The sequence below is a fragment of the Mixophyes fleayi genome, chromosome 7 (genome assembly GCF_038048845.1).
Source record: "Mixophyes fleayi isolate aMixFle1 chromosome 7, aMixFle1.hap1, whole genome shotgun sequence".
Lineage (NCBI taxonomy): Eukaryota > Metazoa > Chordata > Amphibia > Anura > Limnodynastidae > Mixophyes > Mixophyes fleayi.
In genome coordinates this window covers 51,255,772-51,282,059 of record NC_134408.1, presented here as the reverse complement: position 1 = coordinate 51,282,059, position 26,288 = coordinate 51,255,772, and the positions used below count along the sequence as shown (strand labels likewise).

The 26,288-nt window shown below is 35.9% G+C and overlaps 1 protein-coding gene across 1 annotated transcript in view; it reads right to left on the bottom strand.

Moving 5' to 3' along the window:
• GRIN2A (glutamate ionotropic receptor NMDA type subunit 2A) overlaps positions 1-26,288 on the bottom strand; it is a 502,726-nt gene that overhangs the window by 63,807 nt on the left and 412,631 nt on the right. The window contains exons 6-9 of the mRNA XM_075179825.1: positions 9,316-9,521; positions 6,486-6,654; positions 6,199-6,352; positions 5,108-5,233 (exon numbers count right to left, since the gene is read on the bottom strand). Of these exons, the coding sequence (XP_075035926.1) occupies positions 5,108-5,233; positions 6,199-6,352; positions 6,486-6,654; positions 9,316-9,521 (655 nt within the window). The remainder of the gene's footprint in view (positions 1-5,107; positions 5,234-6,198; positions 6,353-6,485; positions 6,655-9,315; positions 9,522-26,288) is intronic.

The window sequence follows — 26,288 nt, the reverse complement described above, 5'->3', positions numbered from 1 at the left end:
AAAAATAAAACATTTACTAAGATGCAGACATAGCGGTGCAGTGCAATCTTGTGGTGCATGGGTGACAGACCATCTCTCTGTTGAATTAATAATCACTTTGATTACATCTTTACTCTCCAGCATAGTTATTTGTTTTGACTGAGACTGCCACTAAGTCTCTCATTAATCTGCCTCTGCATAAACAGGGTTGCTTACATACTTGCCTACTCTTCCGGAATGTCTAGGAGACTCCCAAATTACAGGGCGAATCCCAGACCCTCAGAAAAGAGCAGGATTCCCTTTCAGGTCCAACCCACTATACTATTGAAGTGGGAGGTGTTCTTGTTTGATGAACCATTTCACATCATCACAGGCTGGTGCTCCACTGCATGATGCCATGAGTCATGGCATTACACAGCAGGGAGCAGGGCAACAGTGACATGATCCCACCATCATGTTCTCCCGGCCCTTGTTATAACCTGACCTCTTTTCCAGAATCTCCCAGAGGAGAGGTCTTCAATGTTGACAACTATGGTCACTTCACCTGACCATATCTGACACCACTCAAGGATACATCACTCTTTTCTCTAGTGCACTTGGCCACATTCGGTTGTTTCAGGTGGACAGACTTGTCTCGCACACCTAAGTTCTGGATATCTCTCTGAACAAACATCCACTCTTATAACACTTGACTCCCTGAAAAATCAGGCTGACAATACCTGGCTTGGCTACACCTCTTAAACTTTCACCAGAAGTCATGACAGTATCTGAATTTCAGAATCTGAAAAATTTATGAATCACCAGAATCAAATGAATCAACCGACTATAGTAGAGAGTGAAGCTTGGGAGACATCACTGCATAACTTTAGAAGGTGAGTGCCAGAATCAGTAAACTGCTGGGTTTATGAGGATAATTTATTACATTATCACTTCCTCCAATATTTAAAGTGTTTTAATTAGCTATAACTATTGCTTGGTGGACAGATATTAACTGAGCATAAACTGGGTGATGAATCATCCCTGGCTGTCAAAGTGAAACAAGCACTCTTTACCTGTCAAACATTACAATTCAGATTTAGTACATTCCAGGAACACAAAGTAAATCTGACCAGTTAAATACATAAATCAATTTACTGTATTTTAAAACTCCACAAACATAGGATGACATTTAAGATAATGGCTGCCTCATTGTCCACGTTACAAATAATACCTTAATGAGTGTGAGACATGCAGTTACTTGGGAACAAAAGGAAAAGGTTAAATTATATGAAAGATGGAGACTGTAAACAGTTGGGTTGCCAATACTTTGAGCAGACGTTACACATTTATCCATCATACAGAGTGTTCGGTGTGCTGCATAATGCACACTAGGGTGCTGACAAGGATTGTATAAAGCTCTGTAAGTTTTAGCTCAAAACTTGTGGTGAACTTAGTTTTCTTCTTTTGCTGCAAATTGTGATTTCCTCCAATTCAAGGGATCCGAACTTGATTTCCAATCAGGCATTGCAAGTCTCTGGAGGAGCAACAGGCAGCGCAACAAAGTAAGTGTAAGCCAGGGAAGGTGCTAAAATTTTAAATTTAGGGTTTTATTTTGTATGTAGTCCTTGTTCATGCAGGTTTACAAAAATAAAACAAGTACTAAGATGCAGACATAGCGGTGCAGTGCAATCTTGTGGTGCTTGGGTCAAAGACCATCTCTCTGTTGAATTAATAATCACTTTAATTACATCTTTACTCTCCAGCATAGTTATTTGTTTTCACTGAGACTGCCACTAAGTCTCTCATTAACCTGCCTCTGCATAAACATGGCTGCTTACATACTTGCCTACTCTTCCGGAATGTCCAGGAGACTCCCAAATTTCAGGGAGTCTCCCAGACCCTCAGAAAACAGCAGTCCTCCCTTCCAGGTCCCATCCACTCTACTATTGAAGTGGGAGGTGGTGAAGCTTGATGATTCATTTCACATCATCACAGCCTGGCCCTCAGCTGCACGATGCCATGAGTCATGGCATTGCACAGCAGGGAAACAGTGACATGATCGCACCATCATGTTTTCCCTGCCCTTGCCATAACCTGACCTCCTTTCCAAAATCTTCCAGTGGAGAGGTCTAAAATGTTGGCAAATATGGTCACTTCACCTGACCTGATCGGACACCAATCAAGGATACATCACTCTTTTCTCTCGTGCACCTGGCCACATTTGGTCGTTTCAGGTGGACAGACTTGTCTCACACACATAAGTTCTGGATATCTCTCTGAACAAACATCCACTCTCATAACACTCGACTCTCTGACAAGTCAGGCTGACAATACTTCGCTTTTCTACACCTCTTGAACTTTCACCACAAGTCATGACAGTATCTCCAACTATCACATTGCAGTACTATTGTCTATTGATGCTTATTCTCAAACTGTTTTAATTTTAGATGTATCTTGCTTTCACTACTGCTATGGCCTTACAAATTATCCTCGCAGTCCACAAAGGTGTAACTAAAAAAAAAAGTTCTGTGTTACAATTTCATATCAGAAGAGATAATAGAGATTTATTTTCATCTGTCAATATGGGCTAGCCATTCCCTACTTTCATGTATTCGACTCATATCTATAAAATCAACTGCTTTGGTTTAAGCAAAGCTAGTCACAGTTTTTGGGGATACTTTGGGAGATACTTTTCTTCACGGCAGTGGTCATTCTCTATAAAGTATCTGACAGTCCAATAAATGTAATATTGTTCCTTCAATTATGAAACTTAACTAGTGGTAGTGGCAAATACAGAAAAAATAGGGTTGTTGGACAAACCATGCTGTGGTACAAATACAGTGCAGACAATTTTTTTGTATGCAGGGAAACTGCTGCATTCTTGAGAACATACATACAGCTTTATTTTTATCCTGTGATATAGAGATGATATAATATGCTCCCAAATGTAAATCCATTTGTGCAAAATGTATTATATATATGATGAATTAGGTAGGAAAATGCATTTATTGCCTTCGAATGAACCATCTCTCTCCTGAAACTAATTCTTCAGTAGGAGGTGCTGGCTACTCATATGTTGAGTCTGACAGCAAATACGGCTCATTGAGTTTTTTAATCAATATAGTTTTACATCATACTGTTAACTGCTTTATTTGTGACACTGGCTACCCATCAAAGTTTAACATTCTATTAAGAATGATAGTATGCTTCTGTAAGCAGTGTGTATCATTGACCAGTATATATTAGTAATTCAATTGGTTATACAGAGTCATTGAAGTATGCAAAATTCTGGACTATAATATCTGGGCCTAAAGTAGCTAATTAAAAATATTGACAAAGTACTTGCAACAGTTAAGTGATTATTGGCTATTTTGCAGAAACTATACCTTCAATGTATATTAGCATATTGGGTATCAGGCAAAGATTGAATTTGATGTGAAGATATGGGAATTATGTAATAAAAAGGTTTGATATGCACAAATTGTGATGCAATCATTAGCATCCAATAATAGTAAAGCTTTTTATCTTCCTATCACAGTTCAGAGAATGAAACATAATCTTTGTTGGTTACTATAGGTCACAGCACATTTGTGCATATAGCATATTTTATTAAACAAGCCACATTAGGGTAATACTCTTAGTAAAGTCTATTCGGGCTTTGAAGTATTGTGTAATATATATGATAGGAATGTACATTTTCCCATTTTACTTATGTTGAAAGACTTATAGTTTCCATAATACCAGAAATCTTAGCGCTGGAAAACTCATTTGAAAATGTCAGTTTGAAGAAACACAACTTTGGAAGCTGAACCATTGCCACCAATATTAATGTGTTATTAAATTTCGTTCATCTATGGAACAGAATAGTTATTTGCTTAGTAAACATTTCCACCAACACAAGGTTAGCTGAAAAATTCATCTGTGTGGGCATATGGCATTTTCTTTATTGGTTCTTTATTTTAAAGACGGGGTTAGAAAATGTTACATACATTCTGGGTGAACCTTAGCATATGTGAAGAAACATTCGAATCACGTTATGTCATGTATACATCAGATTCTGATATTATGTCTTTCCCGTAATTGTATTTTCTATAAACACAAGAAATGCACTTAAAGGATAGCAATCATGAGCAGATTTCATTGCTCTTTGCTATGTCACTTTTCTTCACCCGATAGATGGAAATCAGTTCTCTAGGGATTATTGATCCCTATGAGGAAAAGCTCTTGTGACATTTAGTAGCATGCATAGTCATATTTCCAGGATATTATCCTATAACTCTATCTTCCCTTTGCAAAATTGCTTTGAAACAATTATATTGCTGCCACTGCAAGAAAGTATCTCACAGCTTGAAATATTTGGTTTCAGCTCTCAAGCATGTTCATGAGTAGAGTGTAACCTGATCAGGGATCCTCAGTGCTAATGTGATAACAGAAGGAAGAGGGAGAGTGTGGAATTGTGCAATAAATGGGCATGCTGAGAAGAGTGGTGGTCCAAAGTCTCTCTGCTCAATCATGTGTCATTTGACTGTGATTGCCATGGTAATCACTTGACCCAATAAAACATTAATAGCAGCTTGAAGAAATAACTAAGGATAATATAACAAAATAAGGTGTCTGCATTCATTTACAAGAGTGATTCATGTAAAAAAAAAACCTGCATACATATTTTTTTTTCCATAGGCTTGCAGCTTTAAGAAACTCTTATGATTGTCAAGCACAACTCTAGTACCACTATGGAACAGGCCAGCATCAATGTATGGTAACAGACACCACAAACCATACTACATATGTACCATATCTACAGTAGTGCAAAAGCAAATCACACAATAATAACATGCATTACAAAAAACATTGACTAAAACAATACCTTAATCAAATTTTTCAAGGAGAATAAGGAATAAATGGCTACTTTGTATTTCGTGGGAAATTGTAGCACATTGGTTTCTAGTGGTTAAAAACACTCTGAGCACAAATTGTTCAACAATTTAGTTTGTTTTAAGTCTTATATGATACATCAAACTTGGGAAAGCAATTTAAACATGATGAGACAAAAGTTTTATATCAGTCGATGGGGACAGAAAGTAAAACAGCATAATGAACCCTATGAACAATATGTACATGTTTAAATATGAGACTCTGAAAAGCTTACCTTTCCCTTGTGCTAAATTCCTGTTATATCCTACCGGACTAAAGTACTCAAATATAAACACAGCAAATGCGGACACCAGGAGAAGCATCACAAACATCATCACCCAGACAGAAGCACTAAATGGCTCTGCAGCAAGATGGGAACAGAGAAGAATAACAGACACAATTTATTAGACAGACAGCTGAAAAACAAATAGTTTATACAACTGAGATGCTGGAAGCCTAGAGCTAATAGTGAAATGTATGTGTTATCTTTATGTCATTCAGTAGTAACCTGAGCTTTATTTGAAATCATTAAATCTGATATACTTTTTCTTAAAATGACTCTAGCTGAATAATCTACAGCACCTTCACGTTCAGGCACTTAGTTGTTCCTTTCTTTTCATCAGACTTATTCACTATTTCCCCTTTACCTGTTTTTCACCTATTTTAATTTCCCCCAATCCATACAGCCATTCATAGCTCCTCACACTTCTCATTCTTCAATCACTACATCACCTCACTCACGGCCTCTCAATTTATCCAATAAGTAGGGATCTTTTGGGAAGTGTCGGGAAATGAGGGATCATTTTAAAATGTATCTTGGAATATTTTCGGCAAATTGCTGTAAATTACGAAAAAAAAAAAAAACTTTATTCAGAAAAGCCTAAGCTGAAATTTTGCACCAAGCATCCTAGATAACAGATCCCAAATCAAAATTAAGGTGGACAAGTAGAATAAATACTTTATACTTGTCTATGGCACATTAAAAACATCCACTGCGGCATAAAATGCAATGATGCATTCACAGTCATTCTTGTGATAATTTGCTAAACAGTTTGTACTATTTCATTTAGTATATGTTAAAATCAGGGAGTTGCTATATTACCATGTTTACACTTATACGGTGCAGGACGATTTTTCTACCTTCGTAACCTATCATAAGCTTGCTTTTCATTCTTGTGAGTTGAATCAGACTGATGAAATATCTGATTGGTTGCAGAGGGCTTTAAACGTAAAGCTATTCATCCTTCATTAACATCTATAGGCTTGTATGTTAGACATATATGCCTCATTTCTGTACATTGCCCCATGAGATTAGACATAACTTACCTAAAAAAGCAGATGGAGAAACGGTGCCATTGCTACGTGATACCATAACACTAATTCCAGTTTCGACAAATGGAACTGAAAAATCAACAACCTCCGAACGCTCTTCATTGATTGTGAGTGAACCCACTGCCATAACTGCTCGTTTATAAACCACCTGGTCCATTAATGAAAATGGTGGAAAACAGAAAGCACAGACGTGTCAGGTACAGTCCTCAGACATAAAAAACACAGAATACAGTATTTTAACAAGTTCTTACTAAGGAGCTCTTTTACCTAACTGAACTTACTTCACCAATCATTCCATTCCAAACGTTATTGATTTTTTTGCCATGCTTCCCATTGGTTACAAGGTAAAGATCATATGTGAATTTCACAGTCTTTGAAAGTTTCTTCAAGATATCTATGCAGAATCCTTTACAGCATTTTTTCACATATGTCCCTTCAGTTGTTGAATTACTGTAACAAATAGAAACATATAACCTGGATCAAATGAAGCACACTTTTCAGGAACAAAGTCTGGCACACCCTAATATGTCCCTCTGTATGTTTCTAGGGGGAATATTTCTAAACTGCGGGTTTGCCTATAGCAACCAATGAGATTTTAGCTATTATTTATTTAGTGCATTCTACAAAATGGCAGCTAAAATCTGATTGGTTGTTATAGGCAACATTTTCACTTTTTCAAACCCGCAGTTCAGTAAATAAACCCCTAGGACTATATAGGGGGGGGGCAGCATGATAGTTAGTATTGCTGCCTCACAAATCTGGGTTGTTTGTCCGATTCCAAACAGTACCCTACCTGTTTGGAGTTTGTATGTTCTCCACGTGTTTGCATGGGTTTTCTCCAAGTGCTCCAGTTTCCTCCCACAGTCCAAAAACATACTGGTAGGTTAACTGGCTTCTGACATAAGGGACCCTAGTGTGTGTATGTGTGTGTGTGTGTGTGTGTGTGTGTGTGTGTGTGTGTGTGTTAGTGTATTTAGAATCTAAGGTCCAAATGGGCAGGAACTGAATGAATGTTTACAAACTGTTTTTACAGCACTGCAAAATATGATTGGCACTATGTAAATAAGTAATAATCATCATTAAAATTTCAACAAATACAGGTGTTTATCTTACACAGGGCCTACTTTACCCCTATTAGATTGGCAAAATTTCACCTGGATGTTACCCCTAACTGTCCGATTCGATCAATGCTAACTTTTGGCACCTTCTATGGGAGTGTTCATGTATACGAATCTTCTGGCGAAGGATCAGGAGATGTATTCAGGTTACTGGAATTGAAGTGTCTCTTAGTTCACCGGCCATTTGTCTCTTTGGGCTCCAATTGAAGGGGAAAGTTAATAAACTGACAAAAATGTACATTTCACAGTTATTAATGTTGGCTAAGGTCTGTATAGCGAGGCTGTGGTTGGCCCCGACGAGTCCCACGGTTAAAAATTGGAAGGCACTGGTCAATACCACCTTAAGGCACGAGAGATTTGTTTATACTAGCAGACAGGCTCTGAAGAAATTTGAGAATATATGGTACAGATGGTTAGAGTCTCCATTCTATCCTGTGTCATCTAGTACAAATGCTCTATTTACTTAAATGTATGGCTACCGCGGTTCTTATAATAAGTATCTGAGTCCATGTAATAAACCCTGCATGTGTAACATACTTATGTATAAGCATTTACGATGTATGATCCTGAATGAATATAGCACATTTATTATTATTATGCTTTATTGTAATCTTGTAAATTCCGTCATTTAATTCTGATATGTATGCGATTGTTTTTCTTTTCTCTTTGTTGGTTGGTCTTTTTATATCTTAAAAAATTTCAATAAAAATACTGGATTTAAAAAAAATAAATAAGTAATAATAATAATAATAATAGTGTATAGTGTATATTGAACTGTCACATCTAAGCCATAGCAAAATTGGAAGGTATGGTGAGGTAATTGCAATAGAATGATAATTGCCCCAGATCTGGGTTTACCAGTTTTCTCAAGTTAACTATCTGCAATATCCGGATTCCTCTCAATATTACCTATTTTTGGGGGGAGTATTTTTTGGGTTGTTTGTCATCCATAATAAGATGTCTTTTCTATTGTTTTGGAAGCAGTTGCTTGTTGAGTTACGAGAACATAGCTGTATGTATATATTTGTAGTACAGGCCTGTGTATACTTATGTTACAAACTCCTTTTTGCAAATTTAAATAATGGGAGGTACTGTTATGCTGTTCTAAGAAACACTGTAAAGGTCATACTACATAACCTGGCAAAATAAAGCCAAAATGGCTTCATATGGCCAACATTGTGGGTGTTTTTCATTATAATTTATTGTATTTAGAGAACTGTGTCTACAAAACATAGGGACCCATTTATGACCTTAAAAAAAAAGTTAGCAAAGCACAGTTCAATTCAGCGTTCATACAGATGGCCAAAGCAATCACGCATTCAATGCACATTTTTGAAGGCTGTTTATAGTTCAAAAAAATTTTTAAGCACATGGCCCTGTATACACTTTTTGACAAGTATTCACGTCATTTTTAACATGCGTTAATGCTCAGTATAATGTACTGATGTTCTTTGAGAGAGCTCAATTAATAAATTGTATGCTCTGCTGTGGGGATTTTTTGAGAACATGCTTTAAATATTCTGTTTAAAGCAAGGACAAAATACAAAGTTTTGTCTTAATATTTAACAGCACATGTATACAGGACCTTAATTTGCACAGATTATCATATTTTTCCACATACTTTGTGCTGCATATTGTGACTATTTTGCCTAAGAATGAAATGCATATTTCTGAAAAAGTATACTAGTCACATCTTACTATAATATTTGGACTATCCTTAATTAATTTTAACATTTTATTCTGCTAAAGATTCTACCTATTTAATTCTTTACTTCAATAACTCATTGGGGAATGCTAAATATAGAACTTTCATATATAAATTTTGCTTGTATTTTAGATTTCCCTTTCCTTTAGCTTTATGTTCTCAACTCAAAATTAGCTATATTGAACGAATGCAAAACCTCTATAAGCAACAGTCATATAACAATACTAACTCAGCAAAACTGTAGTTTTTATTGAATTTTGTAATCTTCTATTTTTTATATGTACTCACTTTAACCTGATGTATTTTCGACATGGCACAGTATTCCTTACACATGCTCCTGTCAGGTAATCCATGTTCTCAACAATGACAAATGGCGCCTCTTCCAGTGTAACAATGCTCAGATGGTTGTCATCAGGTTCAATGTCCAGAGCTCCTGTGATCCTGGGCCATACGGGATATTTCACTTCCAGGCTCTTGTTCTCCCATTTTGCCACCTGTTTCAAGGATTATACATACATTCATAAATTGTTGTGTGTTAGTAATGTATTATACTGTTATACTGTGCAAAGCTTTTTTTTATTTTTTACATTAACAGTCATAAAACAACATAAACACATCAGATTAAAGAGTACTGTACCATGTGGTGCTCTGCAGAAAAACTGGAAAACAAAACTTGTGAATGTATCTATAAATAATATATCAAAGAAATAAGTCTCATCCAGAGCTATATACATGCCTATAAAAAACTGAAAAACATCATAGACTGAATAATACACCAGTTAAATTAATAAAAAGGAAATTGCTCTGCAATATGTTATGTAGATTTGTTTAGAAAATGCTGTAACCAAGTGAAAAAAACTATCTGACCAACATATCACCCATCAATAGATTTTGATATTTTTGAGGTTGGTACTTGCAAAGAGGACTTTAAGAGGTTTTTCATGAGTCACATGTTATTAATATAATCATACAAATGTATAAATTCTATTTTAGCTATGTCAAAATATCACTAATGTACAGTATCAAATTGCCTTATTCAAGTGAAAGAACTTAATAATCAGTTGTCATACACGTCTGTGACATAGATTTACATTGGATCAAGCACACAACCCAGTATTCTCATGAAATGGTAAAGAGTCAATACCTAAAATGAAGTACCTGTAGAAATATTGTATGGTGTAAAATTACAATGGCCAGTTTAACAGACAATCATTTCAGTGGATGTGGTTCTATTGCCTTAATTAAGAATTCCATAAAAAGCTTAAATTGTAATATTAGGCAGAGGTTGCTATGTTAGGATTAACGAATCTATGATCCAACAATCAGCCAATCTGCCATGAAGCCTTTAATAGTATTCCAGTAAAGTCTGATCATTTTCCTATTACACTCACCCTGCAATTGTACCAATTTACCAGTAGACCATTTTCAATGTAATTTAAAGGGGTAGGTGTCCTGTTCTTATTCACCACATGTCCATTTACTAAAGGATAAACTCCCTACAACAACTAATTTACAACCTGGTTGTTGTCTGTAACGAAGAAAGCTAGGAATCATCCACATACATAGTATTGTTTTAATGTCAAATAGGATTTTTTTATTTTTTTTTTAAGATTTTTTTTAGGCATATATTGCCATTAAATACGAATTATACTTAGTGCTGTCTGATTGTCTTATAGTTTATATGTATTTTTTAAGAGGATTGCAGCCACCTTTGACAGCAGCTACAAGTTATGAAGATAGACTGATAAAAAGACAATCATCTGTACACTACAGTGAAACCCCGCATCCCACCAGTGTTATGAAATTTATAAACAATTAACATTGGCCCAAATTTCATTAATAACTAAAGGCCTGAAATGTGCCCCTGTCTCTAGGCAGAATATGTTTGAACTATTTGTTGATTTAAATAGAAATATTTGTTGGACAAAATAATTACTAATATATACATGAAAAAAACCAAAATAATCTTTTCTCCCTTTTATTTTGGACTAGCTGAAGTATGCGCCGTTGTCTGGGTTTAAATATCCAAGTTATTAAGTTATCAATGAGCTGGATGTAACAGTCAACCTTTAAAAATAATTAATAGATTACCAACTTTTCCAACATGACCATGACGTGAATGCAAAGTTTTGTTTTTGTTTTTATATTAAATGTCATCCAAATTCATCCAGTGGATGGCAAAGAAGACTTGTCTTCTAGTCTGTTAAGTTTTCATCCAAATCCATCCAGTAGAAAATTCTGCCCAGCATACAAAAGCAGGAGGTCCAACCAGGACCATAATCTCATTTAAACCTGGCCAGGTTCCAACTGGACCACCTTGCATTGGCTTCATCCCAGTCGGCGCATGGGTGTTCGAATGTAGGATTATAACAGACTCCCGGGTCAAAGTTCTGCCCAGCGTACACCAACGGAAGGTCCAACCAGGACCCTAATCCCCCTAAAACCTGGACAGGATCCAACTAGACCATCTCACGGAAATACCATATGTGACATCAGGGTGTTATTTCAGAGGTAGAACTCGTTTAAGAATAAGTCTATGCCTACACATGTCAAAAGCTCAAACATAGATTGTTTTCATACATTGACATTACATAATTTTAAATAATTATGTCTTAAATCCAGAAAACACTACAGCAGTCTTTCCAAGTCAGAAAAATGCTTTTAATGAACCTTAATCAGATTTCACTATCATCACTGAGTCAGAGGATATAGGGAGAGAGATTGTGTTTGGAGAGAGGCTGTGTTTCATGTCGCAGAATATAAAAAGGAAGCTTTAGAAAACTTTGTAATACAAATTTTAATGCAACATTTTTGACTCACTCTATTTCAGTACATCAACAATAGTTTAAGTCCCTCTTGGGCAGTGCCATGACTGAAGAGGTCATTTCCAGAGAGTGGAGATAATGTATATTATCACTTGCCCAAAATTCAGAAAACCTTTAGAACATCTCCTAGACTATTATTTCTAGGCTGGGATCTTTGACTTTGACTTTCTTTTTGTGTTGATTCTTTTTTACAACACCATGTTACCTCTCTGAAGTACTTCTTTCGATATTCACCACATCTTAATTTTATTTAAATTCTATCTCTAAAGACATTTATAGTTTTCTAACTTTTGATGTGCAATCGTTGTACACTAATATTCCTTATGAGAATGGTATTAAAGAAATCAATAAATGTCTCTTGTCCACTTGTTCACAGAGAGTCATCTGGGGTTTATTCTTTTTTATTTAAAGATGATGGGGACAGTCATGGGACCCAGGTTTGTCCCAATTTATTCCAGTCTCTATATGGGAGACTTTTACTCCCAATATGTTTGGAGTGGAAACTATGGGCAAATTTGTATAGATGGTTTATTTATTATTTGGAAAAGGAGTTGAGGAGTCAGCATGTGTTTTTTGTTTCTTCACTTATCACTGAAGATTTTAATTTGACATTCACGTACACTTATTGTATGGTCTCCACAGATTTTCTGGGTCTGACCTTGTTCACGGCTCTACAAATTGTTGACATCAAGAATGATCTATATATAGAAGTGAACATTATAGACCCTGGAAAAAGTGCATCCCAAGAGCCAACTAATGCATTTTAAACACAATTGTTCTTTGGAGGTGCTTTACCAATTTCAGGCTAAATCTATTATAGCAAATTTTGTCAACAGATTATCCATTAAAATTGCTGAATCAGACACATGCAGATGTAAATTTGATTGGTAGAGGACAACTGTTGAAATGAAACAATAAAGACCCTAGGATGTCCTCTAAAAATAATAAAGACTCTAATGTAGTTTTTATCTGAAATCTTATGAAATAAACCAAAAAATTATCAAATACAAAAACAGGATATGATAGTGATCTTTAAAAAGCCTTTATATAAGTCTCAAGAGAGTGTTGGCCCCCAGTTTTTTTAATCCTAATAAAACTAAACCTAGACTTTAAATACCTAAAAGCAAAATTGACTGCAATCTAAGTAACCCATGGGGTGTTAAAAATATGGCAAATTGACATTATCTGTCATCATATTGTTAATAAAAACCTTAGAAATCACCTCCACCGTTGGTAATCCAAATGAATTGAAAAGTATTGGTATAGAACATGTACAGCTGAAAGACTGGAGGGAGGAGCGCATCGTTATATAATTTGTGTAAACAGGAGGCCTATTGAATGGACCCATCATATGACTTTGCTATATCCAGAAGGACTAAATGGAGTGATAGGTTTTAATGGTATTTTGTATTGACATTATCCAGTTTTTAACATATGCCTGCAGTCACCATAAATATTTTTCCCTTCCTTCTTTTTCTTTTCCTGTAAATTTTAACTGGTAGAGATACACATATTATAGTAATTGAAATTATAAGACATTATGTGATGCAATCAATACAGAAATGTAAGTTGCTCAGGAAATTTATGGGTTCACAGAAGGTGCTTGAAGGGTGTGGTTAACCAGAGATAAAGCCCGTCCCATCAAGGTGCTTCTGCTAATAGGGTGGTCCTAGCTTTAAATAATGAGAGTTCTTATATTGGGTCATATATTCATGTGTTTCTAAATAGAGAGCTGATTTACTGAGAGTTACCCCAGACACCTCCAAATGGGACATGCACTCCACACCTGCTACTGATACTAAACTGGCCTCTCAAACAACATTACAGAAATGTAAGTTGCTCAATTAATTTATAGGATCACAGCAGGTGCTTGACAGGGTAGGGCCATCTAGAAAGGAACAAATGGAGAAAAATCCATCATCACACTGCTGTGAACCAGTAAAATAGCTGCTATTCTACTTGTACGCAAAATGCAGAAACCTCAGTTACACAAATTGGCAAATGCATAATAAGCCACCCAAACCATTAAGGTGCTTCTTCTAATAGGGTGGCCCTAACTCTAAATAAAGAGAGTCCTTACATTGGGTCCTACATTCATGTGTTTATAACCTGAGCGCTAAATTAGTGAGAGGTACCCAAGAAATCTCCAAATAGTAATAGAGGACCAGCACTCCACATCAGCTACTGATACTAAACATGCCTCTCAAACAACAATACAGAAATAGATGTTTCTCAATCAATTGATAGGTTCACAGAAGGTGCTTGTTTCAGAAAGGCACAAATACAGAGACAAATCCCCCAGCACACTGCTGTGAACCAGTAAAAGAGCTGCTATTATACTTGTATGCAAAATGCAGAAACCTCAGTTACCCAAATTTGAAAATGTACGTTAAGCCTTCTGCTCCATCAACGCTTTTCTGCTCATAGGGTGGTTCTAACTCTAAGCAATTAGAGTATCTATTTTGCGTCATGCATTTATGTATTTTAAAATTGAGCACCAACTTACCGAGAGGTATCCAATAGAGGACCAGCACTCCCCATCAGCTATTGATACCAAACATGCCCCTTAAACAACAATACAGAATTGCAAGCTGTTCAATGTGATTTATAGGATCACAGCAGGTGCTTGAAATGGTGGGATTATCCATAAATGCATAAATACAGAGAAATATCCCTCAGCACACTGCTGTGAACGAGAAAAAGAGCTGCTTTTTTACTTGCACACAAAATGGGGAAACCTCAGTTACACAAATTTGCAAATGTATGATAAGCCACCCGCCCCATCAAGGTGCTTCTGCTAATAGGGTGGGCCTAACTCTAAACAATGAGAATCCTTATATTGGGTCATACATTCATGAGTTTTTAATTTGAGAGCTAACTTACCGAGAGATACCCCAGGAATTTCCTCAGCAGTGTTCACAGCATAGATATTGCTTCATCCCTCTATTAAAGCTGCTAGTGCCAATCACTTTCTTAGAATGTAAGATGACTGCTGTTTATCCAAGGTGTCAATTTTATGTAATTTCATATGGTTTTCATTATTCAATGAAGAGTAGCTTGTGACTATTATGTGATTACATTCTTGTGAATCATCAAGAATGTGTTGCATGTACTGATATGGCATCAAAGTCTGAGATCATTATTGATCAATCACCAGACTCAGTTATAGGGATTTACCAATGGAATAATTTATTACTATAAAGTACTACTATTTGATTCTTTGTGCCCCGAAGTGAGTGATTTGATCTTAGAATGAATGTGATTGGCAGTAATACAGAAAATAGTGAGAATTATATTAATTTCTATGTGTTGTGTGATGAGTTGCTAAAATTTACAATAGTTATCTTATTTCTTGTTTGATATATTAAGAGTGACTGGGGCTTCACAAGTAGATATTACTGACTGAATGTGTCTGTGATGAGCATTTATATTGCATTCCTTTAATTTTACATATATGGATATAATGTATAAACTACAGATGTGCGCTGACCTCCGTGCTTTGGTCTTGTAACTGATTTTGCAAAAAAATCACAAAAGGTTTTGGGTTTTTTGTATCTGTATTTAATAAAAAATTTGGAATATTAGGTAAAATAATGTTATTTTGAGTAGTTTTGCTCCTATATTACAATGCAGATCATTAACATTATTTTTCAGTCTCTTTCATTCTATTTTCTAATGATCACCAATTTTGCCCAAAGTCTGCAGCGAGCTGTCTTCATGAAGGATGTTGGGATTTTGCTATTGTTGCATTTGATTTCTCCCATTCAATTAAAAAAAATAATTAAGCAGTCTATACGGTTCTCTAATTCCGTAAATTAGCGCAAATCGTCAGCCATCATATTCCAATCTTTACATGTATTCTTCGCTAGGGAAAAAATCTGTCCTCTTAATGTCTCAGATTATGGACTTTCAATTGCATTGTAAAGACATGTTTTGGGCAACCAAATCTGCATCAATGTGAGTATTATACATACATTCTTTTGTGGGAAGGAATGCAATTGGCCTATCTGAACTGTCTGTTTTACACATATCTTACTCTTCACTAATAGTACATGTAAAAATTAGTTATAATCATTATATAGTTATATACATAGGTCTTGGGTTCCACCTCTGCTGCAACCCAAGACCTGCAAGTCTCAGGCATTCCCCTTTTTCCTCAGGGTTGGATGAAGCTTTTCCCAGGGGAAAGATTCCTCAGCCCTCCCCATAAATATATATGAGTCCCCTTGTTTAATTCAGAAGTTCAGCATTACAGCACAGATCTACCTGACTTGTAACTACGTTTTTGGCGATGAATGCTCTGCCCATCGGGAAGTGCATAGTACTAGTCTTTGAAGTTTTTGGTATGAGTCCAGGCCACCTTTGTCTATAATTATCATTTATTTATATAGTGCCAGCAAATTATATAGCGCTTTACAATTGAGTATCAACTGCCTACTCACTCCCCATGATGCATGCTGCCTAACGTTTCAAATTTAGTGTGTGCGCAACGTTTCAACATTTTTATCTCTTGTAGCTTACAGTAACTTTTGTTTGCTGTTTAATTTATTTAATCTATTGGGCTTGCTTCAGTTGGTGGCATGACAAATAACATTTTTTTTTTGCAGCCACTGCAAAGTTCTACATGGGGTGGCTGAATGTCGAAAAAGCCCAAAAATAGAAAAAAGTTTAGAATATACAGTATTTTTTTGGAGTGTGCAGCTGCTGTGACAATCACATGCAAACACCCAGTTTTTTTCAAAATAAATTCAGATGTCACTGCCCCACACAATTTCACTAGAAAAAGTTTACATTTTAAAAGAAATACATTGATTTGTTTTTGGATTCTTCTGTTAATAGTCATACAGCAAAAACACACTGTTTTTCTCCACCAAACACTACTACTTAGTTTTGAATTATATATAGCTCAGTCCATATATTCTAGTACTGTTCTATATGCATTTATAATAACCAGTAGCCACTGCTCTGTCTAAACTCTCTGACAGATTGAAATTAAAACCAATTGATTATTAAATTATTCTAGCTGACTCTCTGATCTCTACAGAACTTCATTACAATTATCAAATGTTTCTTTTGTTTTCTATGGTTCTTTTTCACCCTGAATGCTATTTTCAGAGCACAGCACTGCAGATAACATCCTCCCTACACACTGTCTGTTCTAAAATGCACATGAGAAAACAAGGGAGGGCTATATATAGAAGATATGGATCCAAAACTATTGCCACTTGTACATCACTATTTTCTAGGGAACTAAGTTTTGCCTTGTTTTCAGTCATGACTCAGGTTCACTCGGAACCACAAATCTTAGATCTGTCAGACTTCTATGAATCTGAACCGCTCCTCTCTAGTATAAACAAAAGTGTATGACTTGCATCTAGGAAAGAGTACAACATTAAATAATCCAACTATGACAGAATTAAAAGTCCAATAGAGAGAGGTTAGTCCTCCCTAGAAGAAAAAGAATGAAGATGATAGTTTACTGCTAAGCATAGGTAGTGTTTAGCTGGTTTTAATTTAAATCTGCTAGGACTGAAGAAAAGACAGCAGTCTCAATGTTCAATGAACCGGTGGTGTGATAGATTTTTTGCAAGATCCTTTGGTACAGGTGGGGTAGGTTTTTGCGGATGCAAGATTGCAGACAGAGCTTAGAGAGCCACCTGTATAATGTAATCCAGGTGCAGGTCTGCCCATTGCAGCTTTAAAACTGGCAATCTCAATCTGGCCATTATAACTGACGTCATATATTTTTGGAGACATTTCTCAAAGTCGCATTTTACATCTGGCGGCAATTAAGCGTGGGGGGAATGTTGGATGTCTGTTATATGGTAAATTTGTATTTACTGCTTGTCAACCTTATACAAATCGCAATTTGTACGTCGCTCTGAGCTGTGTCGGCATTCTTGCAGCCGAATTAATAACTACCATCGTGTGGTACAGCTGCCACCTGCAAATTAACTTTGTTCGAGTGAGCTTAGAGCAGAGTCTCTGTTTTATATATGGTATTGGTAATATCATACTTCTTGAAGTATGGGGAGAGTTATGATTTAAGGACGAACATTGACTGTCTACCCGGAAGGCTTTGTTGTTTAAAAGTAGTAGTGAGCTATTTTAAAATAGATTCTCCTTGACATGATTTTTTGTTCATAAATCTAACTATGAGACTGTTTATGATATTATATATGTTTAGAGATAATCACATGAGAGACAATCACATGACCTTATTTCTGAATTTAACTTTATTATAGGTGAGTTCAAACATATAGGTTTATTATTTACATATTTCTGCAAATAGTAAAATATGACTTTCTTCTTGTGCATATTTTACTGAAAGCATAATGGTTTTTATTGTTATAAGTATTCCTGTGAATCAATTAGAGCCACCAGCACAGCTGCCTTCAGTTTTATGTAATGAGTTTGCATATATAAGGATGTCTCACTGCAGTCCTGAATAGCTGTCACCCTATGAAGGAGTCGTTGTCATAGCACCGTGGTGGAATCAAGTGTGCAGTGACCATTTTCCTAGACTCTGATGATTGTATGAGACTTTTGTCTGGCTCCAGTAATCTTATTGACAGTTGACTCTGGTACTAAGCGATATACTGATGGAATGCACGGAGATGTAACATCTAAACAAGTATGTGGTTGCTAAGTGACTTCACATTTCTGTATTCTATATATTAATCGAACAGAGATTTAAGATTCAATTTGGGGCGGCTGTTCCTAATCTATTGGTAACATCATTCAGCACTTGTTGCTATTTGCTTTCAGATAGCAGGAACCAAATTTATTTTATATTGGCCTTATAGAGATATATGATTTGAGTCTACTGCTATGGATCTGTACAGGATTATTACATGTTCCTGGGACGATTTTTGTTGCTAACTAAAATTTAGGCTGATATTATTGAGCACTGATTACTATCTATTGCCACATATCTATACAGGATTATTATTCTCTTTGGTGACATTTTTGTTCCTAATTAAAAATCAGGTTGCCAGTATAAACAGAGGGCCTGATTCATTAAGGAACGTTAACGGTCATTATGTGCGTATAATGTGCACCATTGCTCTGCGCATGCCCAGAACTGGACAATAAGACACAGAACGCAGCAATGTTCAATTCATCTTCGAGCGCAAAGGACACTTACCACAGCCTACTATTTCAGGGAGCGAACATTGAGGGAAGGAGCGTTTGCCAGTAGTCAATAGACAGGAAGGGCATGTCAAATTTTAGAGCATGCAGCAGCGTCCAATTCAAGCTCTGGGCATCTCTCAGGTACTTGTTTTTCATCCGTATCTCTTGCTCCCGATACAGGTCTAGTCTAAGTGCCGATTACTAGTAATGGCAGCTGTGTATGCTTGTTATGACCTGTGTTTGTAATCAGGGGCAACTTTAAAAATTTATTATATGTACAGTAAAAATTCATAACATCCTAATAAATGTATTTCATGGAGAGAAAAAAGTAAACAAAAAACACTTTTTTATTTTTTAATGCTTTACCATTAATGCCTATATTATTAACAGGTGACATTAATTGAATAGTTCTTCTTTTGTGAGTTAATATTACACATATGTATTTGACGTGACATGCAGTGTTATGTCTACTAGATCAGACCAGACCTACACCTGTGTTCACCACATGTATATTTAGATCCTATCCTTGTTGAATTTGGGCATACGTATACTCGCGTTAAGGGCATTATAAAACAAGTGCACATTGCGCTCAGTATGCGTCCCTTAATGAATCAGGCCCAGAGTCTTCAGATGGAGTTAGAATAATTTATTTTATTTACAATATTGCTGAATTATGTTTTTTTATGAAATAATACAATTATTTTGACTGTATTAGATTTGTAGACACGGTATTAAGTAAGATTATTATAAGTAAAATTATTATTAATACTACTATTTATTAGTTTATTTTAGTTTATATGATTTATAGGAGGATTCCAGCTCCTTTGACAGCATATATGTCTGAGATAGTAATTGTGCACCACTATGGTTTTATTTTTATTGTTAGGAACCATCCAGGGCCTGTCTTAGGATCCTGTGCTGCATAGAGGCAGTCCTTCTGTTCCAAGTTAGCAGACAACCCAGGTGCCTACAAGAGGGAACAACCAAAACATGTTGGTAGCTTTTATAAGTCACTGTGGGCACCTGTGCTCAGTAAAAAATGCTAATACATGCCAAGAACTCAACAATGATTTGTAATGATTGTGTAATAAAACACCACATGAGCAGCATGTTCCAGCAATAATGAATATGAGTATAACATTTAATTTCATTAATGACCTGTTAACCCATTGTGTTATTCACTTTCTTGTAGATCTTTAGAAGTTCTGATTGTTACAAGCACTGACAATAGAGATGTCAGCCACAAAATGATTGTGTGGCCTTGACTAATGATTGCTAGAGTTAGTTCCAGTCAAACCTGCGATTTTTTCCTGACTTGTGTCAACGTTTACTTGATATATCTATCGCTGTAATTTTACTAGATTGACGAAGAGATTCTATTACTGACTGTGGAATAAAAGATACACTGACATTTTCATTACTAAAACTAAAGTGTCTTTATGCTCTGCTGTCACTCAACAGCTTGTTCTTGAATGTAATGAAGAAAATTAAAAAACATGCTGGTATCTTACCCTGGATTCTGAATAAGTTAGCAACTGAGTTCCTTGAGATTTTGACTTGATTTGTCTTTTAAATTCTAACTATCATTTATCTAGTACATTCTAGAAAATGATAGCTCTAGGAATCTGTCCCTTATACTAGTTTAGTTTCTATTGTATTACATGTTAACTTTAGGCCCCTCTCCACCCTTTTAGTGTTGCTGCCTCTTGACATCTGATGTAAAAGGGCAATGGAAGACAGCACTTATAGAGTTCTGTAGGTGAAGTGCCCTGCGGGTGACTATTGACAAGGTACAATGGAGATCATATAGAGTTGGACAACTGATTTGCATAAAATAAACATTCCATAATTGTGCACGCATACAAAAAAAGTATGAATACGTCCGTATACAGATTTTATCACATATTACATTTATGGCTCGTTACGACTGGAGAGGCAGAATGGAGAGGGAAGGGGAGGGCAAGCATGGCACAAGTACAGTAAGGGCAATACAAATAGATCTGGATGTAGATGTAGATTCACATGTCAGGAGACATATCTCTTGCAGGTGCTGGTGCACGAGACACAATGATGATGATATCAATCAGCAACTCTGCCTAGCTACTTCAGATTGGTTGATTGCGGACTGACATCTCAAGCAGATGCTACTTAAGTCATTAGTGTGGCTGCTATATGATAGGAAGTTGTGGTCGTCTATTCACATCACTTAATTGTAACTAAAAGATTATAGCACTAAAACTTGCTCATAAAGGACCTTAAATTAGAGTTATGAGAAAATCTAGCCCAAGGGTGCAAATTTGCACTTGGAGAAAACAAATGCAATTTAGTGTTTGCATGCATTGAGAATACGGTCTGCTTTTCTATGTAACACAAATATTGAACAACTTTATTTTACCACTGTAATTTAGTGTTTAACTGGGATATGCCACTTTCCCGTCTGTAAATCTGCCCACATTTCTCCAAAATGTAGAAATGTACCTTCTAGCTGCATTTACTGCTAACTACAGATGAGTCCCAATGTCTCACTATCCATAAGTAATGCCAATTTGCCCAGATCCCCGGCTTCACGATGAGCACAAAAGCAATCATGTGACATCACAATGAGTTTCTTATGTATGTTCACCAATTTGTAGGAGTGCAATAGTTTGAAAACAAATGGTGGTTTATTACAGTTAAAATAATGCTAACTGGTTATAATTGTAACAACCATTATTTACCTATGCTAAAACCAGGTAGCATTGTTTTAACCTTAATAAACCACCATTTGTTTTCAAACTATTGCACTCCTACAAATTGTTGAACATATATAAGGTACATCAATCCATAGATATTAGGATATAATAGCGAGCGCTGGAATATATTTTATTTTATTGAGATAATGTGGACTGTACTTTAATCCCTAGCTGCTGCCATATACCTGAACATATAATAATCCAGGGCCACCTATGCGCGGTTCTTTACCTTGTTTAAAGTAAAATATATTTGGTTGCTGGGAAAGGGCGCAGAAGGGAATGGGATCAGATGGGGTTGGGAGTTATATATATAAATCAATACTAATGAGTGAATGGAAACAGCACAACAATCACCTTAAATTGTATCTTATATGGCATTTCTTTGAATCCTAACCAGTACATATTTTTTTTGCCCTTAATTGCAAAGAGTAAAACCTAGACGTGGTTTCCACACACTCAGTAATGATTTACATACATATATATATATATATATATATATATATAGATATATATATATATATATATATATATATATATATATATATATATATATATATATATATATACATCACTCCCAGCCCCATTTGATCCCATCCCCTCTTGCACTCTTTCCAGCTACCGCATATATTTTATTTACAAGTTAACCCGTGCATGATACTCATGCATTCTAGTCAAATCAAGCTACTTAAGGTCTTAAAAAGGTTCTTGTCATGCATTTGGGCCTAGCCCAGGCCTCCTCAGGGGAAGAGCGTTACTTCCCGACGCAAGCGCCCTTTTTAATGTGTGTTCATGAGGTAAAATTACCTCACGAAAATGAGTTTGACCCCTCAACTCGTAAATTTAGCCTTTACTACCCCTCCCACGGGGGGAAGGGGGGATGATGGAAGTTAACTGACTTCACTATTCTAATTTTTTTGTCAAATAATGTCAGTATACCAAATTTCAGGTCAACTGGATGAGTCCTTTCTGAGAAAATAGTTTTTTCCACACATACACACACACACACACACACACACACACACACACACTAACACACGCCGCTACACATGTGTGTTCATGAGGTAAAATTACCTCACAAAAATGAGTTTGGCTCCTCAACTCATACATTTAGCCTTTACTACCCCTCCCACGGGGGGAAGGGTGGATGATGGAAGTTAACTGACTTCACTATTCTATTTTTTTTGTCAAATAATGTCAGTATACCAAGTTTCAGGTCAATTGGATGAGCCCTTTCTGAGAAAATAGTTTTTTCCACACACACACACACACACACTAACACACGCCGCTAGGCTTTTACTTTTATATATTAGATAATGCTAAGAATTTAGTAGGTCAGTGTTTAACTCCGCCCAGCAGGTGGCGCTGCAGCTTGTTGTTTTTTTTTTCACACACAGACTAACACACGCCGCTAGGCTTTTATATTATAGATCCTTTCTGTGGGGAACTGAGAAAGCCCCATAGGGTTTGAGGCAGCATCCTTATACCCCTTCCCCCTCCCCGTCCAATGAGTTCCAATCTTGTCTACCTATCAGGGGGTGAAGAGGAGGAGCGGAGTATCTGTAGGTGATACATTGGGGGGCATGTGTCATTATGAGGAGGGGAGAGGACGTGTTCTTTTTTGCTTTTTGAAATATTAAAATAAACATTTGTCAAATGACTTATGCCAAATCCGATATTACTGGGGGGCATACACAGTACCCCTAGCTCAGGGGTCTAAAGTGTCTTAATCCAGCCCTGCCCCCCCCCCCTCCCAATAGAGATGAGCAAACATCTCACTGATCTTACTGTTTTACCATATAAAATTTGTAAATTCTACAGCACAGTTTGAAATAAAGAGCCCTTTAACACGTGTATAAAATGTGTAATTTGTAAATATTCACACTTGTTATGAGATGCAAACATTCCTAAATTCACCTGTCAATGCAATGTTATGTGAAGCACTGTTTTTTTAAGACACATGCCTGTAAAGGTAGGATTAAGCACTTGCCGTTCCAGATTTGTAAAAAATCAGCATGAAGCTTTAAATATGTGTGTCAACCCATTCACACATACTTCATGAGTATAGTATTTCAATGGTGCTCTCTATACTATGAGAATACATCAAGAGATTTGTGATTAATGTTGTCTAATTTATTAAGCACCAAATTAAAACATACACAAAATATGCAATATTAGATAGAGCTGTTGCAATACTATTTTGTTGAATTTTGACTTTTAAACTACTATTATACCCAGCGCTGAAAGGTTTTCCCATTGACACATACTACCTGCATATTTATAAAACATGGATTTAGGCTAATTTATTGGTTTACTTGCACATTTCTTGCACATATGAAAGGGCTCTAAATCTTTCAAAATTAAAAAAAAATGTTATTGTTAATTAAAAGTAAAGATGGACAGAGTGATTTGGATACAAAAGACAAGAAAGGATCAGCACTACAACCTTACATACTTTTCTACAATATGCAATACATGCACACATTTGACTCCTGGAGAGAGTAAAATAATTAAAAATATATATATTTGCGCATTTATATTTTATCACCTGCCTCTGTTTGAATTCAAGGAGAATTGTAATGTTTGCTAACAGAAGAGTCAATCAATTATTGATTTTTTTTTTGTAGGCTCGAAGGTCACAGTTTTCTGACATTAGCGTGTCAAAAAAAATATCTCAATTATTTTCAGAGTGTGTTGTTTTGTAGACAGAGTTTTTAAATTAGAAGCAGATTATTTCCAGCTTGTAGGAGCTTATGTGTCAGTGCTTTTGTTTCCCATTAAAACAAACAATTAACTTCATTAATAATGCAGAAAATGCACATGCTTGATTATTAATGGTTCACTCAGCTCTACTTTTATTTTCTGCAGGGCATTTTTATTTAAACAGCACTACACTAATGTTTTATTCCCAATAAATAAACTTAAATAGGAACTTAGTATAAGTCTCTACCCTTAGTTGCCCTTTCTCGGCAGCTTGTCTAAACAGCCAATAGTTTGCAATCTTGCACAGAGCTGTTTCTATTTGAACAAGTTGAAGAATGATGAGAACTGAGCGGTTGACAGGTTGACGATTGTCTCCAGAATCACTGGGGTCTTGGTCATTGGAACCCCTTGTTTCAATTTCTTGTGAGAAAATGAAGAACATTCTGGTTTGCAAAGTAACTATGTTTTCAACACATGTACACAAAACTGGAATACTATGTATACATGTGAGAAGATGTGGACACCCCTCAGTGCTATTCTTCCTCTTACCATCTTTAGTAAATATCAGTAAACTTATTATCAGGTGTACAAAAAAAATTACAGAACCTATTTCTGCAGAACATTTCCATGTATATATAGAATGATTAGTAAAGACAGATTCAGAATGGGAGCACTGCTTTACTTTATCCTGTAACTATAACCAGTTTATGCTTTCCTATTTCAGACGTGTGTTGTGTAAACTAATTTAGTGGCTTGTAGGTTTTCATTCAATTTTAACATGGTTTCTGCTTCTGAAAAAGCATGCAGCAAAACGGCAAAGCTGTTTTTTCAAGGGGCAAGTAGCCGTGATTTTTAATCCTGGATAATACCATACCTAATCTTTGAGGTTTATTTGTAGAACAACTAAGTTATTATTAGAGAGATTGACTTTTTCTGTATAAACAGTGCCATCTGCTGAGAAATTATTGAAAGACACCTGTAGAATTTGATTATTTTACGTTACAGAAATAAAGAAATTACATAACACTAATAGGCCATAAAAACACCTTTAATATTGAAAAATAATAAACTTGCATTGAATAGGATTTAACACTTCCTAAAGATAATTTATGGCAATAAAGATATTTTCAAGAATTATCTATCAGTCTATCTATCTGCTATGATTTTTTTTATTGTGTAGGAAGAGCTCTCCACATTCTGGTAGAAGGTGATCATGTCAAAATGCAATACAAGATTGGCATAATTTTATAGTGTTTTAAAAAAATTCGCAGTTTCTGCTTAGTTAGCGGGGAATCACTTGTGTATTGAGGGAGTAAGCCTCTCTTCTAATCATCTCATCATCAAAGCCTCAGATTATTCTGCAACCCATCTCATATGTGGTCCAACACAGCCACTTTCTGCTTTGCATTCCCCACTAAAACCAGCATCAGAGGATGTTGACAAAAAAAAATCAACAGAAAGCCCTCAGCAGTTTGGGATCTCCTTTAGTTATAATATGTACTATAATGTGTTGTAACTGATTTAAACTCAGATTGGGGGTATATTTATTAAGCATTGGATCTCACGAACCGTCAATTTTTGTCACTTTGCCGTCACTTCTAAAAATGGCAATTTCAAAATTGCTGTTTTAAAAAAATGATGGCAAAGCTCCGAGAATCGTTGGTTTGTCGGAACTGATGCTTAGTAAATATTCCTCTAATCTGAGTCAATATACCACTAGAAACGATGCTTAGTAAATATTCCTCTAATCTGTGTCAATATACCGCTAGATCTCCATTTCTGCAGCAATGACCTTTGCTTGAATTTGTGATCCCTGTACAATACTTGAATTGCACACAGCCTACAAGTCTTCTTTGTTGTCCTGTTTAAA